Source organism: Erpetoichthys calabaricus, chromosome 3 (assembly GCF_900747795.2).
Source record: "Erpetoichthys calabaricus chromosome 3, fErpCal1.3, whole genome shotgun sequence".
In the NCBI taxonomy this organism is placed as follows: Eukaryota; Metazoa; Chordata; class Cladistia; order Polypteriformes; family Polypteridae; genus Erpetoichthys; species Erpetoichthys calabaricus.
Window position 1 is genome coordinate 191,054,868 of NC_041396.2, and position 13,711 is coordinate 191,068,578.

At 38.5% G+C, this 13,711-nt stretch overlaps 1 protein-coding gene across 5 annotated transcripts in view; it reads right to left on the minus strand.

Annotated features, from left to right (window-relative positions):
* sobpa (sine oculis binding protein homolog (Drosophila) a) overlaps positions 1–13,711 on the minus strand; it is a 504,585-nt gene that overhangs the window by 427,091 nt on the left and 63,783 nt on the right. For all 5 annotated transcript variants that reach the window (XM_051925141.1, XM_051925144.1, XM_051925142.1 and 2 more), the window contains exon 2: positions 11,003–11,138. In XM_051925141.1, the coding sequence (XP_051781101.1) occupies positions 11,003–11,138 (136 nt within the window). The remainder of the gene's footprint in view (positions 1–11,002; positions 11,139–13,711) is intronic.

Sequence of the window (13,711 nt, forward strand, 5' to 3'; positions counted from 1 at the left end):
CGTTGAAGTAGAGAAAGAAATTGGTAACTGCACTGCTGCAGCAAAATTTGATGCCACTGAGAAACGGATGCGAGATTAGAGGAGGCAAGAAGATGTAAAAAAAAAAAAAAAAAATCAGAATGGGGTCTGATTTTATGATCGATTTTTTGGGTTTCAAGACCTGACTTATACGCGAGTACATACGGTAAATGCCATTTGGAAGTCTCACTAGCACCTATCCAAGACTGCAAGAAGCAAGAGTATACGCAAGCATATGTCACTGTTTCCAGCATATTTTCAGATAGCTAGGCCCAATTCTGCATTCACATTGCTGTCCCTTTTCATTGTATACTTGTAAAGTAACTAGATATATTGGTTACTATAAAAGTGCTATGTGAAATATAGATTTTTTTTGTTTGCATATAATTAACATAACTTAGTTATTTTAATTATGTTTACATTATAATTTATACATTTATAATTCTATAATGTGAGTATTTTAAGACTGTGTTGCTTGAGATTGAGGTTCATGTAAAATTTAAAAGGAATTCATAAAGAAATCTTCTGTGGCTCCTTTAGTTATGGCTTTTTTTCAGTAGGGCAACTGTAGCACTTCAGCATAGCAGATAGCAGCAGCATAGCAGGTCAGTATAGCAAAGAGATAAATTCTCTTTGTGGTTGTCACAAGTAAAATCAGGTGTGGCCTGCACTCTGCAGTCGGGGGGACCAGCTTCTCCACCCGAACCCAGACAGATGCAGACACAAGTTCTGCACGGCACACAGGTTTATGTTTGGCTGTGTGAAACTCTTCCCCAAGTGTTTCCCACACAAGCACAGTCCAATAAGCATATTAACAAAGCACAGTGAAGCCCAACACTTTGTCTCTTCCTTCTGTCTCTGTCCACTTCCACTCCTCCTCCAGCAAGCTTTGTCTTCTCCCTACCGACTCTGGCTCCTGGAGTAGTGGCAGCTGGCTCCTTTTATGTGATACCTAGGAGTACTTCCTGTGTCCCAGTACTTCCTGGGAGCCCAATGAAGCAGGACTGCTCCATCTCTGCAGCACCCTCCCATGGCACCCCCAGAACCCAACTTGGCTGAGCGACCAAACGCTGGCTGTCCGCCAAATAGGTTATCAGGGACTAGGCTTTTATTTATTCATTTAATTTTTCTTCTCCTAGCTACTCCTGTCTTGTGTGTGAGGGAACTGCCAGACATTGCTGGCCAGACCACATGTGCTGTGCTACTCAGTTGCTCTACACTGAACAAGCACGACATTATTACTCTTTTAAAATCTTCAAAGGTGTAAACAGTATTTTACAATTTTAAACATTTTTTTAAATTATGTTCTGTCCATTTCAGAGACTTAAAGAGTAATGTTCAAGTTATAATGACCAGCAACAGTCTATTTAAAAAACAAATGAAACAGCTAAAACAAAACCTTTTAAAATAAAGTAACATTAACATTTTGAGATCTGAGATACCAGGCATTGGGATCAACGAGTGGAAAGATTCTGTAGTCATATTAGACATCCCAGCGCAAACTCTACTGTAGAATCCCCAGAAGTGGGTGACTATGTCTTTTTTAACTTTTATGTATTTATTTAAAGCATGTAACATTCCATACAATCAAGTCAAACATAACAAAACTAAGTTCAATTCAACCCCCACCCATGAGAAAGACAGAAAGGCCAAAGCTAGAGTAAAACGTTTGAGTGTAGTAAAGAAGGAAAGGAGTCTTTCAAACGTATTTTGACTTTGTTATAACTGACCGTCGACTCCCCAGGGATGTTGCTGACTGTCAATTGGCCATAGTTCATCAATTAATTAATGGACAGATATTGATAGGTTTTATTTATGTTAATCAGTTTCAAACTACTTTGTTTCCCCATATGTGTTTTCATTATGTAATTACTGATTTGTAAAGTTTGTAATTGCATTTACCTGTGAACTTGTCACAACGCTCTAAGCCTGCAGTCTGTGAAGAACACTATTCAAAAATAAACTGAATTGAGTTGAATTTTGAATGTTGGTTTCAGTACCATAGCTTTATGTCTCATATGAAATAATTTATTCAAAGAACAAAATAATCCAATAAAATAAAAAATAGCAAATAAAAGGGGGGCTCCGCCCCTGCTCGCTTCGCTCGCCTACCCCCGGTGTTGGGTATCCTGAAATACATTAGTCGAGGTCGTTCGTCTTGGAGCTGTGCCCGCTTTGCTTGCGGCATTTCAGACGCGCGTTGTAGGCGCCTGCGTTCATTGATTTTATCCAGGCGGGCTCGTGTTTGTATATCCATCAGTCGAGTTCATTCGTTTTGAACCCGTGCCTGGTTTGCTTCCGCAGTTTCAGATGCGCGTTGTAAGCGCCTGCGTTCATTGATCTTATCCAGGTGGGCTCGTGTTTGTATCGTTGAGTTGTATTATGTTTGCATTCGGTGTAAAGCGTTCAGCGGTTTGTACAATCCCAGGCAGCACATTATTCCTAACTTCACTCCGCAGTAGTGCCACTCACAATATGGCGGTGATGCCTGCGCATTCCGCAGTAGTGCCACTCACAATATGGCGGTGACACCTGCACCTTCATTCATTGTGGACCTGTGGGGCCTCCGTAGCCTCTTCCGTTTGAATCTGGGCTGCAGCGCAGAATCCTCTTTTTTGTGTGGCTGTGTCGGTAGTCGTTAGCTATGGGCGTGTTGTTGCTTCATTTCTCATCCATGTCAGTTGAGCTCTTTTGTTTTTGGGCTGTGACTCATTCGTGCGCGGTGGATACGACTTCGCTTGCGGTTTATGAGACGTGCGCTGTATGCGCCTGCACAGTACGTCTTATGGTCCCATCGCCGTGTACCTGCGTTCATGCCATCCGGTTTACCATTCTCGGTTAGTAATATGGATAATAATTATATATTCCAGCGAAAAATCCATCATATTTAACACTCGGAGACTACCCGATTGCAGAAAGCCATATAAACAGAGAGAGAGAGGTTGGGAGTATACACTGGTACAGCACGTTGTTCTAACCACCTCAGTATTCCGAATTAGGACCCGAGCACGGCCATGCAATGGGTGACACCTCACCACCACACAAGTTCAAATGGAATGCCACAGTGTGAGGTTTTTTACAGTGGCTGGAGTTCCAATCCTGCCACCAACCCCCAAGTTTTTCCTACAAGTTAGAGGACATGCCTGCAGGGCATATAAAAAAGAGAGAGTCCTATATATATTCTATATTTAAAAAAAATAGCAAATAAAATAAAAAGGTTCAGCACAGGCCCAACCTGAGCGTTACTCCTCTTAAAAGATTTTTGATCAACATGTAAAGGAAAATAAAAAGAGAAATAAAAACTCTAAGGATAGTACCAAAGTCAGTCTGTTTTATGGATTCAAAATGTGAACTGTCTTCTGGAGTTTAACGCTCAGCGCTAATTGACCAGTTCCATATACAGTAATACTTATTAATATGCTGAGTGCCCTCTAGGGGACCACTTGACAGAGATCAAAGTCCAAAAGTGGGCTGCTTTTGACCATAAAGAAACAGCTATGAGTGAATCCAGTCTTGAAATTAATGAGATCAGCCTTCTCTTAACAAAACACAGAGACTTTCTTGCTGAAGGTACAGTTACCCTCAATCACTACATTGATTTCAAATTTGATCCTGCCAAAAAAATAGAAAATTTTTGTGACATTTGCTTATTAAAATAAAAAGTTAATTGATTTAATAAAGTCGATGATCATGATTGAGCATTTCTGGAATCCAGTGCAAATTATGAATGTTAGTTTAACCTAACTACTTGATTACTGTTGAATATTTATTACATTCTGAAGTTTAATTAAAATCTCTAGTTTTTATTTGTGCTTGTGGCCTTAGCCTTCATTTCCAATAAACATATACATTGACAAAATTCCATAATTTGAATTTATTAAATTGCTAGGAAATGTTTTTTAGAATCTCTGTGCAAACAAAGGTGCCCTAGAAGAGCTTCTTGCCAAATAGGAATGGTGCCAGACGTTCTTCAGGAATTAGCATTTTAGGGTCCTCCGCTTTTGCAAGTGTGGGGCTGGGAGAGGTGCAGTGGCAAGGACTTGCCTGGCAAATGGAAGAGGAGGCTGAGAGGTAGGAAAAGCAATGTAAGGTTTATCATGCAGTAACTACAGTAGTCTAGAAATATTTAGTAAGGCTCAGAGGGGCACAGTGTTTGTTATTTTGTGCCATGGATTGTGCCGTCTTTATCCTTCAATGTTATCCTCCCTTGTATTGTTTTTTTTTGTCAATAAATATCCTTTTTATCCATTTATTGGACTGTACTTGTATCTTAAATCTAAAATCCTTTTAAAAAAAAATAAGATAAAATTGTAGTTTTCTTCATTTGGAATGCAAAAAGGCAACATAAAAAACCTAAAGCAGTGGGTGGCAAGGCATTAACTACCTTTCATTTTTACCACTGGGTCATGAATATATGTATTATAAGACTATGGAAAGAATATCCTATACTCAGGTCATAATGGGAAACTCTTCGGTTATTTGTCAGCCAGTTTTGACTTCTCTGTTAAGTTAAATCATCTACAAATATTATTCATAGTAAATAATATACTGTTTTCTTGTACTTCTTATCTTACTGTACATAAATGAATGAATCTTCAGCCACATCCCATTTCTCAGAGGGAGATGCCTTATTTAGCTTAAAAGTACACAAAACTAAATTGTCTACATGAATATCAGACCAGAGGATTTTCAAAGTTGAGCAAGAATTTTAAAATATTTTTCTAAAATGAAGAATCTGGACTTTTGTTAATATTTTCAATGCCTCGTTATCTTTGAGGAACTACTTTACTTCACCATGGGCTGTCTGGTCTCATGGCTCCGAACTGGGGACTGAGGAAGAGCCTTAAATACAGCACTGACAACAAGTTTTTGTGATTCTAGTACAGTTAGGCAAATGCTGTTTTAGTGGCACTTCAGACTTTTGGCTTGATTATTTTTCAACTTTATATTTTGCCTAACGTTTCTGCTTTGCTGACCTATCCTTGCTCTTTCTGGCTTTGACCAAACCTACATATTACTGACCATTTCCTGTATGTCTCTTTTGGTTTGGTTTTAGTCTTATTCCATTTTTATTTTGCTATCTGTTATTCTTCTTAGTCATGATAGTTAGTAATCTTGTGTGAAAAATTAAGAGTTACTTCCAGTAATAACTACAATTCAGTGTTTTCTCGGTCTCTGTCAGTCACTTGTCTGGGATAAATTTTGTTTCCCACTCCTTTACAGAAACTCTGTGATGTTAGATACCGTTCTTATAAGTACAGCACAGCTCAGGCCTCACCACCATGTCTATATGGGATTTTGATCTAGATTTTTGTTTGGTAATTGGAAAATATTGAATTTCTACCATTCCAGTCAATCTGTCAAAGATTTGTGTGTAAGTTTTGGATCACTGCCAAGTATGCTGCAGCACCTTACCGCCAAAATGTCTCTCAATTGCTTCAGTTTTGACTTGTCTCTTCAGAGAGCATATTGTTCCGGCTCTTAAGCAGCAGTGTTTTTTATTAGAATTCAGAAGTTTGTTCCAGGGGGTTGTTTCATGATTGATGTTCTGCCACTTTCTTGATCTTTTTTGATGGAGTGCTTATGAGATTTGACATTTTATCATAATGATAGATGCCTGTAAATCCATGGCCAGTAACATTGAAACCTCTGTGACACTTCTAGTAGCACCATGTGCTAAGATCCTGGGGAGAACTGAGTGGCACAGCCACTTTTTGGCAAATGAACAACAATTTGGCATTTTTACCATTTCTAGATTATTGTTTTTACCAGAAAGTGCTGGAATTCTTCATCTTTGGAAATACCTGATAGGCACCAACTGTAACTGCTCTAGATTCGATTTCATCTAAACATGATAAGTAACTACAGAGCCAAACCAATAAAATCCTCCATTATATATAGAGATGGAATCATTTACACATGCTTTCATGCACTTGATTGTAATTATTGTACATCTTAAACAAGTTGATAAAATAATGGATACACTTACTTTTAACATCACTGAAAAATGGCTAGCTTTTTGTTGTTTGTTAAATGGCAAAGTAGAATTTTATATGTCGTTTGTCAAATGTATCTACTAGTCACATATACCTTAATATTCAGTATTAAACTGTAGGGGACTGTCTACTTTCTTTGTCATCAAACAAGTCTTTTTAAGCATCAAGTTAAACTGAACACAAATTGTGTAAAGACACCACCAATGGTGCACATTATAGCAACAGCTGTGACATGGATTTGAAATAATGATATTGGAGAGTAGCATTAAATTAAATTGTGCTAAAGTACAATAATGCAAGTGGGTAGATAAGCCACTTAAATAGTTAGCTAATCTGCAGTGTGTCAGACGGTTGGACAACAATCCCAGCTATGTATGCCATATCGGAGGGGTTTTCATTTGATGTTGGAATGGGTCACTAAAAAGCTTTTATTTTTCCTCCGAATAAAACATTTATGTGGTGTGTTTTTAGGTTGCAACATCATTATGACTTGCAGTTGTAAAACGTATTATCACTCATTTGTACCTTTTTTCAGGTTCCTTTCACAACACGACAATGACATCAAAATGACATAATTTGTGCACCTGCCCATTTGGCTGAAGTTACTTATTCCATTATAGGGTGGAGGATGATGAGGCCTCCTTTCGTATCACAATGGCCATCACAACCAACCCTTGCGGTGGGGCCAATTTAGAATTTCTAAAAGTACAAATATGTATTTGAAATCTGGGAGAAAAACGCACAAAAACTGATGAGTTCATGGAGAGAAAGTAGCAGCAGCAACGCCACTTGCCATCAGTGGTAGAATGTCAAATCTGAAATATTGCCTAAAGGAATGTAAAGGAACACACTTGGATTATTTTAGTCAAGGTTATTATCATAAGCAAATAGTACAGTAAAATTCTTACTTGCATGTCTCCTCAGAACAGCTCACAAAAAAGATAAATAACATTCAACATCTACTGTATTTATACACAATTATATATGATACAATAATATGTATTTGCAAGTATTTTATTTTATACACACACACACACACACAGAGTGGATTCAGAAAGCACCCAGACCCCTTCACTTTCTACACACTTTATTGTGTCATTGATTTAATTTTAACTGGATAAATGTGCTATTTTTGACCATCAATCTACACTCAATAACCCATAATAACAAAGTGAAAACATATTTTCAGAAAGAGAGGCTAAATTTATTAAAAATCAGAAACTAAAATCTCTCATTCATATAAATATTCAAACCCATTAATTCAGTACTTTTTAGAAACCCCTTTTGACTTCAGTTTGAGTCTGCTTGGGTAAATTTTGTCCACCTGGAAGTGGGCAGTTTATCCCATTCCCTGGCATAAGCTCAATCAGGTCTTTAGGTCTCTCCACAGATGTTCTAAAGTCAGCCTATTCAAATGACGGCCTGCTTGCCAAATGCGGCCTAAAAGTAAACTCCAAGTGGCCCAGTTCATTGTTCCACCAGAAATGCAGAAAAAAACAGAAAAAAACACATTTTGCGAGCATTCAGAAATTCCTACCTAAATTCCTACACTAGTATAGACCATGAATTTAACACTCCGCATAGCCTAGCAACATTCAACCCACAATGCAGTGAATTATTGTGTGTCTAGAAGTGGTGGTAGTAGTTTATAATACAGTGGAACCTCTAGATACGAGTTTAATTCGTTCCAGAACTGAGCTTGTATAGCGAATTTCTCGTATCTAGAACAAACTTCCCCATTGAAAATAATGGAAATCCAGTTAATCCGTTCTGCACCCCAAATATATTAACATAAAAATCAATTTTCCTAACAAATAACACTGATAAATTATATATACTGTAGTCTACCTTTAATAAATAACACTGGTAAATAATATAACTGATTATTAAAAGAATCAAAACAGGTGTCCAAAGTGCAGTAGAGCATTCAATAAATCTTTAAATAAATAATCCTTAAAACAGTTGTGAAGTGGAGGTTTAAAATACACAAGAATAACAATCCTTTAACACGAGGTTAAAACGTCAAAAGGATGCCGTCTTTAAAAAACAGATGACAATCGCCGGTGCTTCTTCTCTGTTAGCGTCTCACCTGCGGGCTCTGCAACAGGCGAGACACTCTTAATGCAGCTGACCTTCTCTACACCGTCCTGCTTCAGCTGTTTGGCTCGCCTGTTCAGCTACACGCGAGCCTGCACTCGCCTGCCTGCCTGCCTGCCTTCTGCCTGCCTTCTTTCTCTCTCTCTCTCTCTCTCTCTCTCTCTCTCTCTCTCTTCTTTTACTTTTTCTCCCCCTTAACCGGCTCGCGCTTCTCTATATATGCGGGGAGGACATGGCAGCTGCAGCCCATCAGCCACAGGAACAATCATGGATGTGGGCAGTTTCCCACCTGTGCACTTAAGTGAGAAACGCAGACACCGCAGATCGCGGCTCGCAACTGCTACCACGCCCCCTTGCTAAGCCGCGAGCTATACCCACAGCCCGGCTCGTGGCTCGTTACGCGAGCCAATGCTCGTATTTAGAGCTGAATTTTTCGCTCATACTTTCCTCGGATTTTGAATTTCTCGTATACAGAGGTGCTCGTATCTCGAGGTTCCACTGTACTGCGAAATTCTGTTGAATAAAACACACAGGAGCTGCTTTTCTAGGGGAATCTTCCAAATGCCAACTGGCTTTTTATTTGTTGTGCCACCTAATACATGGTTCCCTTCCACTCGTTACCTGAGTCATGGGGAACCCTAAATAAAAAAGAAAAAGAAAAGTTGGCCTTCCGCTTTTCTGTCTCTTCCTGCTCTTTACGATTCGCTCCCCTCTCACCCTAATCCTGTTATTCATCTCTCTCTAGGGAGGTGCCTAGAGCCTTCACAAGATTCGTAACAATATCAAAATAATGTGGGATGTGTAACAAAGCCATGCTTTTACACATGTGGTGATTTAAAATGAACCTGTGCTCCCTCAGTGTGCAGTAGACGATGATGGCATTCATGTGTGTTAGTTACTGTTATCACTTGTTATGGGCTTGTGCACTGATAGCTTTGATGTTTCTTTTTTATTCAGTTAAAATGCACTTTGAGATGTGTCTGGGTCAGATGTGAGCAAAATGTTTATTTTATTTCAAAAGGGAAACAATTTTATTGCTAATATTGTGCTCTATTTTGTTTTTATGCACTTTGAGATGTGTCTAGGTCAAATATGACCAAAATGTGTATTTTTTTATTTCAAAAGTAGAAAAAAAGTACTTGCTACTACCTCAGATTTTGTTCAGTTATAGCTTTTTTATTGTTTTTTATGTGCTTTTTGATGTGGCTGTGTCAGATGTGACCACATTTAAAAGGGAAACAATGAATAAACATTACCTGTTTTTCAATTCATTCATGTTGGTTTAAAATTTGTCATCACCTGATGCTTATCAGCTACTGAAATGTCTGACCCAGCTAAATTTCTTGGTTTGAAAGTCCGGTCCAAATAAATTTGTAATCGAGTAGCCCTGTTGTAAGGGGTTTAAGTCTGTACTTTGGCTGGGCCACCCAACATCAGTTAGAGACTTGTCCTGAAGCCACTCCTGTGTCTTCAGGTCATTGTCATGCTGAAAAAGTGAACTGTCATCCCAGTATGAAGACATGTGCGCTGTGGAGCAGGTTTTATTTAAGGACCTCTTTGTATTTGGCTGCATTCATCACTCCTGCTCTTCTGCCCAATTTCCCTGTCCCTGCCATAGGGAAGCACCTCCATAGCATGAGGGTAGGGAATTAAGCAGGTGATGAATAGTGCATGGTCTTCACCATACATACTGCTGTTGAAAAAGTTCAACGTTTATCTCCAAAAAATAGAGAATCTTTCTCTCATACTCTCAGAATCCTTTACCTGCCGCTTGGCAGGAGTTGCTCCAGTCTAGCCACTCTACCTGAACACCCAATTAATGTATGCTACTGAGATGCAGAGGACTGCTGAAGCACTCTTAGAGTGACCATTGGCTTCTCGGCCACTTTCCTGACCAAGGCCCTCCTTGCTACATTACTCATTGACTGAACTGCCAACTCTAGGAAGAGCCCTGGTGGTTCTAAATGTCCTCCATTGCGCAATCATTGAGGCTTCTCTGTTCCTAGGAACACTCACTGTGTTAGAAATGAGATTCTACCCTTTGTCCTGCTCTTTCATTTTGTTCAACTCCTGCTGTCCTGACATTGATAAGCCTCAAAAGGTTGTGAACCTCTAGTGATACTCTGTAGTTCCTTTTAAGCTCAGTTAGAAAAAGATTTATAAAATTGCTTTGAAAAGAGAGGAGGATTTACATCCTGTGTCAGGTAAAATAAGGTATTCCTTTGATGTCAGCATCACTGAATCTTTATGAAAATACTTTTAGTCCTTAAAAAGTGATACTGTCCAGTAGAAATATCACATATTGATAAGACAGAGTAACACATAGATGTAGTTTGGTAAATTATGTATGTTGATAATATAATATAAAGAAACAGTATCCAAGGCTAATGTGTCTGTTATAGCTGATTAGAGTGAAGATAGCAATGAAGAGAGCATTATACATTCTAATGGTTGTGGGCAAAGAAGACCCCCAGTAGCACTACATAGCACTCCATTGTGGGATGGGTTTGTGACTAAAGATGCTCCAGGACAATGCTGTTCATCTTCATGGAGAGATGTTAGACAGCATTAGTTATAATGGCCTCTGATTTTTTTTTTTCTATTTTCCTGTGTCTCTAGTGAATTCAAGATCTGTTCTGTAATGTAGTTGGCCTTACAATTAAAGTGTTTTTGCAGGCTTTTTGTCATCCCTGAGCTGGAATTACTCCAGACCACAATGCAGATCAGGACACTAATTACAGCAAAATGCTTAGACATTGCTAGCATCAAGCAAGATGGGAAACCAGGCTTGCTTTGTTACATTTCCCAGTGAACTTTTGGATGATGAGAAGCGTTCAGGCAGTTTAATGGGCATTCCTCCATAACAGTCCCCAATGGATTTAGTAACTTACCTTTGAGAACAGAGATGTGCTGCCTGCTCTCCCCATCAGGGTAGCTCCTAATCTCAATGTCTTCCCCATCTTTCAGCTCTACCTTGTCATAGCCGTACCAGCCCAGCAGTTCATTCATAGTATTTTCTGCAAAACTCTGTAAAACAAAAATGTCTGATTAATGATTGTAAATACACATATTGCAATTGAACAAGACATACGCACTACATTTAATTACGTTTGCTTTGAAACATTACTTGTCTACCTGACTTTCCTCTGAGCCCCCTTAAACCTCAGTCAAGTAACAAAACACATCCAAAGGTGAGGTTTATTATTTGATTTAAAAGCCAAAGAACGTATTCTTATTTATTATTCTGTAGCAGAGAAGCATTATGCTTTTAGCCCTGTACTTGAAGGTTCTGAGGCATAGGATGTACTAACACAGACCAGACACTGAGGGCTATTAAAAATTAGTCCTCATTTGCATAAGCATTTGTCATCCTCGACCAAACCAAACCAAGCAACTAATGTTTTCATTATAACACGTCAACAATGGGAATACACAGCACATTTTACAGTGATTAGGGCATAATTAAGTGGCAGAAAACAGCACGCTAAAAATAACATTGTTTGAGCAGAAAACTTGCTGCTTACAGCCTTTCAGCAGAAGAATTAATTATTTATAGATCACATTATAAGAGCATGACTGTATTTTAATTAGAATAATATTCACAGAAAAGATCTCAAATATCAGGAGCACATGACTGTATGAAGCTCCTATAGCAGCATTTCCCAACCTTGAGGTGGTGGTGGGGGGGGGGGGGGGGGGGGTGTTGGTAGTTAGGTCACCTGATATGCTAATGGGGTTTCAAAATTTTTTAAAAATAGAAAAAAAAAATAAAAGTAAACAATGTATTCAATAGGAAGTGAATGTAAAATTTCCAACAGCTGGGGTTGGGGAAAAAGCTCCAATTTCAAAATGGGGTCACAAACCAAAAAAGCTTGGGAAGCTCTGTCCTACAGGTCTCTCAGAACCAACGCAAACTATGTGATGATTTGGATCTAAGAGATTACATGTAAGAAGACTATATTCTGAAGTCTGTGATCATGCATAAGGATTCCTGCCATCAGGATTTTAAAAAGGTTCTTAAGTTCTTAAGGTTCTTTCATCAGTTTCACAATGTTCAATAAGACATTATGTGTAGGAAGAATCATAAAGCACCAAATCAATAAAGGTATAAAATAGGTTATTTAAAAAGTGCCTTTCAGGAAGTGCTGGCAAATTAATATGCTCAAATGCGCCTTGACATCTTTGCTGGAAAACCTGCGTTAGGATATAACATATTCATCTTCCTTTTTCTGCTTTTTTAATTCATAAAAGAACATTTTCAACAAGGTTCTGGTTCATATTTTATTGTGGTAGTAGTGGAAAATCACCAATACAAAATGCCTGTATATCAAAAGGCTCACAAGGGCCCAGTTTAGAGTCAGGAGTCAACCAAACATAGACACCTTTCTGTAGAGTAACCAGAGGAGAACCCATGCAGCACATTCCACACAGACTAGCAACCGAGCTAACTACTACTGTGCCACTGTTTAATTCAAGTGAGAATAACATTTATACAAAGGTCACCTTTGTACAATTGACAAAATTGTAATTCTGAAAACTAACATGGACATTTTATTTTATTTTTTTGTTATTTGAAGAAAATAACTTTCCATATGATCAAGCCTAACTTATACAACAAAGATAAGTTCAACTTGATTGTATGGAATGTTAACAAACCAGAATTCAACCCCCACCCAAGAGAAAGAGAGGAGAGCTAACAGCAAGAGCAAATCTTTACAAAAAACAAAGGAGAACATCCTTTTCCCCAATAAAAATGTTTACTCTAAAATTTTATTAACACTAGAATTGCTGAAGCCTACGAAAAAACTCGTAATCCCGGCCCACCTTAAATCCATTCACACCTCTGCCATCAGCATTTTTTGTTTTGTAAATGCGTTGATCAGCACAAGCAGCAAGCAGCCTGCTGTCCCATCCCCCACCTTGAAAGAGCTCAGCTCAGGCAAAAACATCTCCCAGCTCAAGCCAAGGCTCCTTATCTGCGTGTGAGGTGCCTTGAGTTGTATAGGATAAATAATACAGTATATCGTTATTTGGAATACATGCATTTTATGTGTGTTCCGTGTCTACAAAGATCTGGGTAAAGTAGGAAGAAAGGAAATGCAAGAATTGCAAGAAATGCTGAACCCATACCTAAAGTAGAAACTTTTTCCATGTTAAACTAATAATGACAAGAAGTGTATAATGTGTGAAGACTTTAGTCCAAATATCAAATAAACACTCACACTTTTATTCAAGAATATAAACAAAGGAAAAAAAGCATTTGATGTACATATGGCTGTCAATGAGTTAAAAACTCAAGCTCAAATGTCAATCGACAGGGAGTTTACACATATTCTTGAATGGTATAGAGGTAAGAACCCACTGACTTTTAACCCGTGGGCTGGAATTCTTGCAATTGCATTTTTTCTCCACTTTAAGTCTGTCTGGGAGTACGCCCAACACAGCAGTTAATGAATTAGGAGTGAGTGTAACACAAAGGCTGTCTGATAGGTATTCAAAGATTTTTATCCAGAATGATGATAATTTGCTGCAAACTCAAACAATGTTGCCCAGTGAGGCTGGAGCTCAATTTCAATGTTCACAGGTTGAATCTTGGCCTA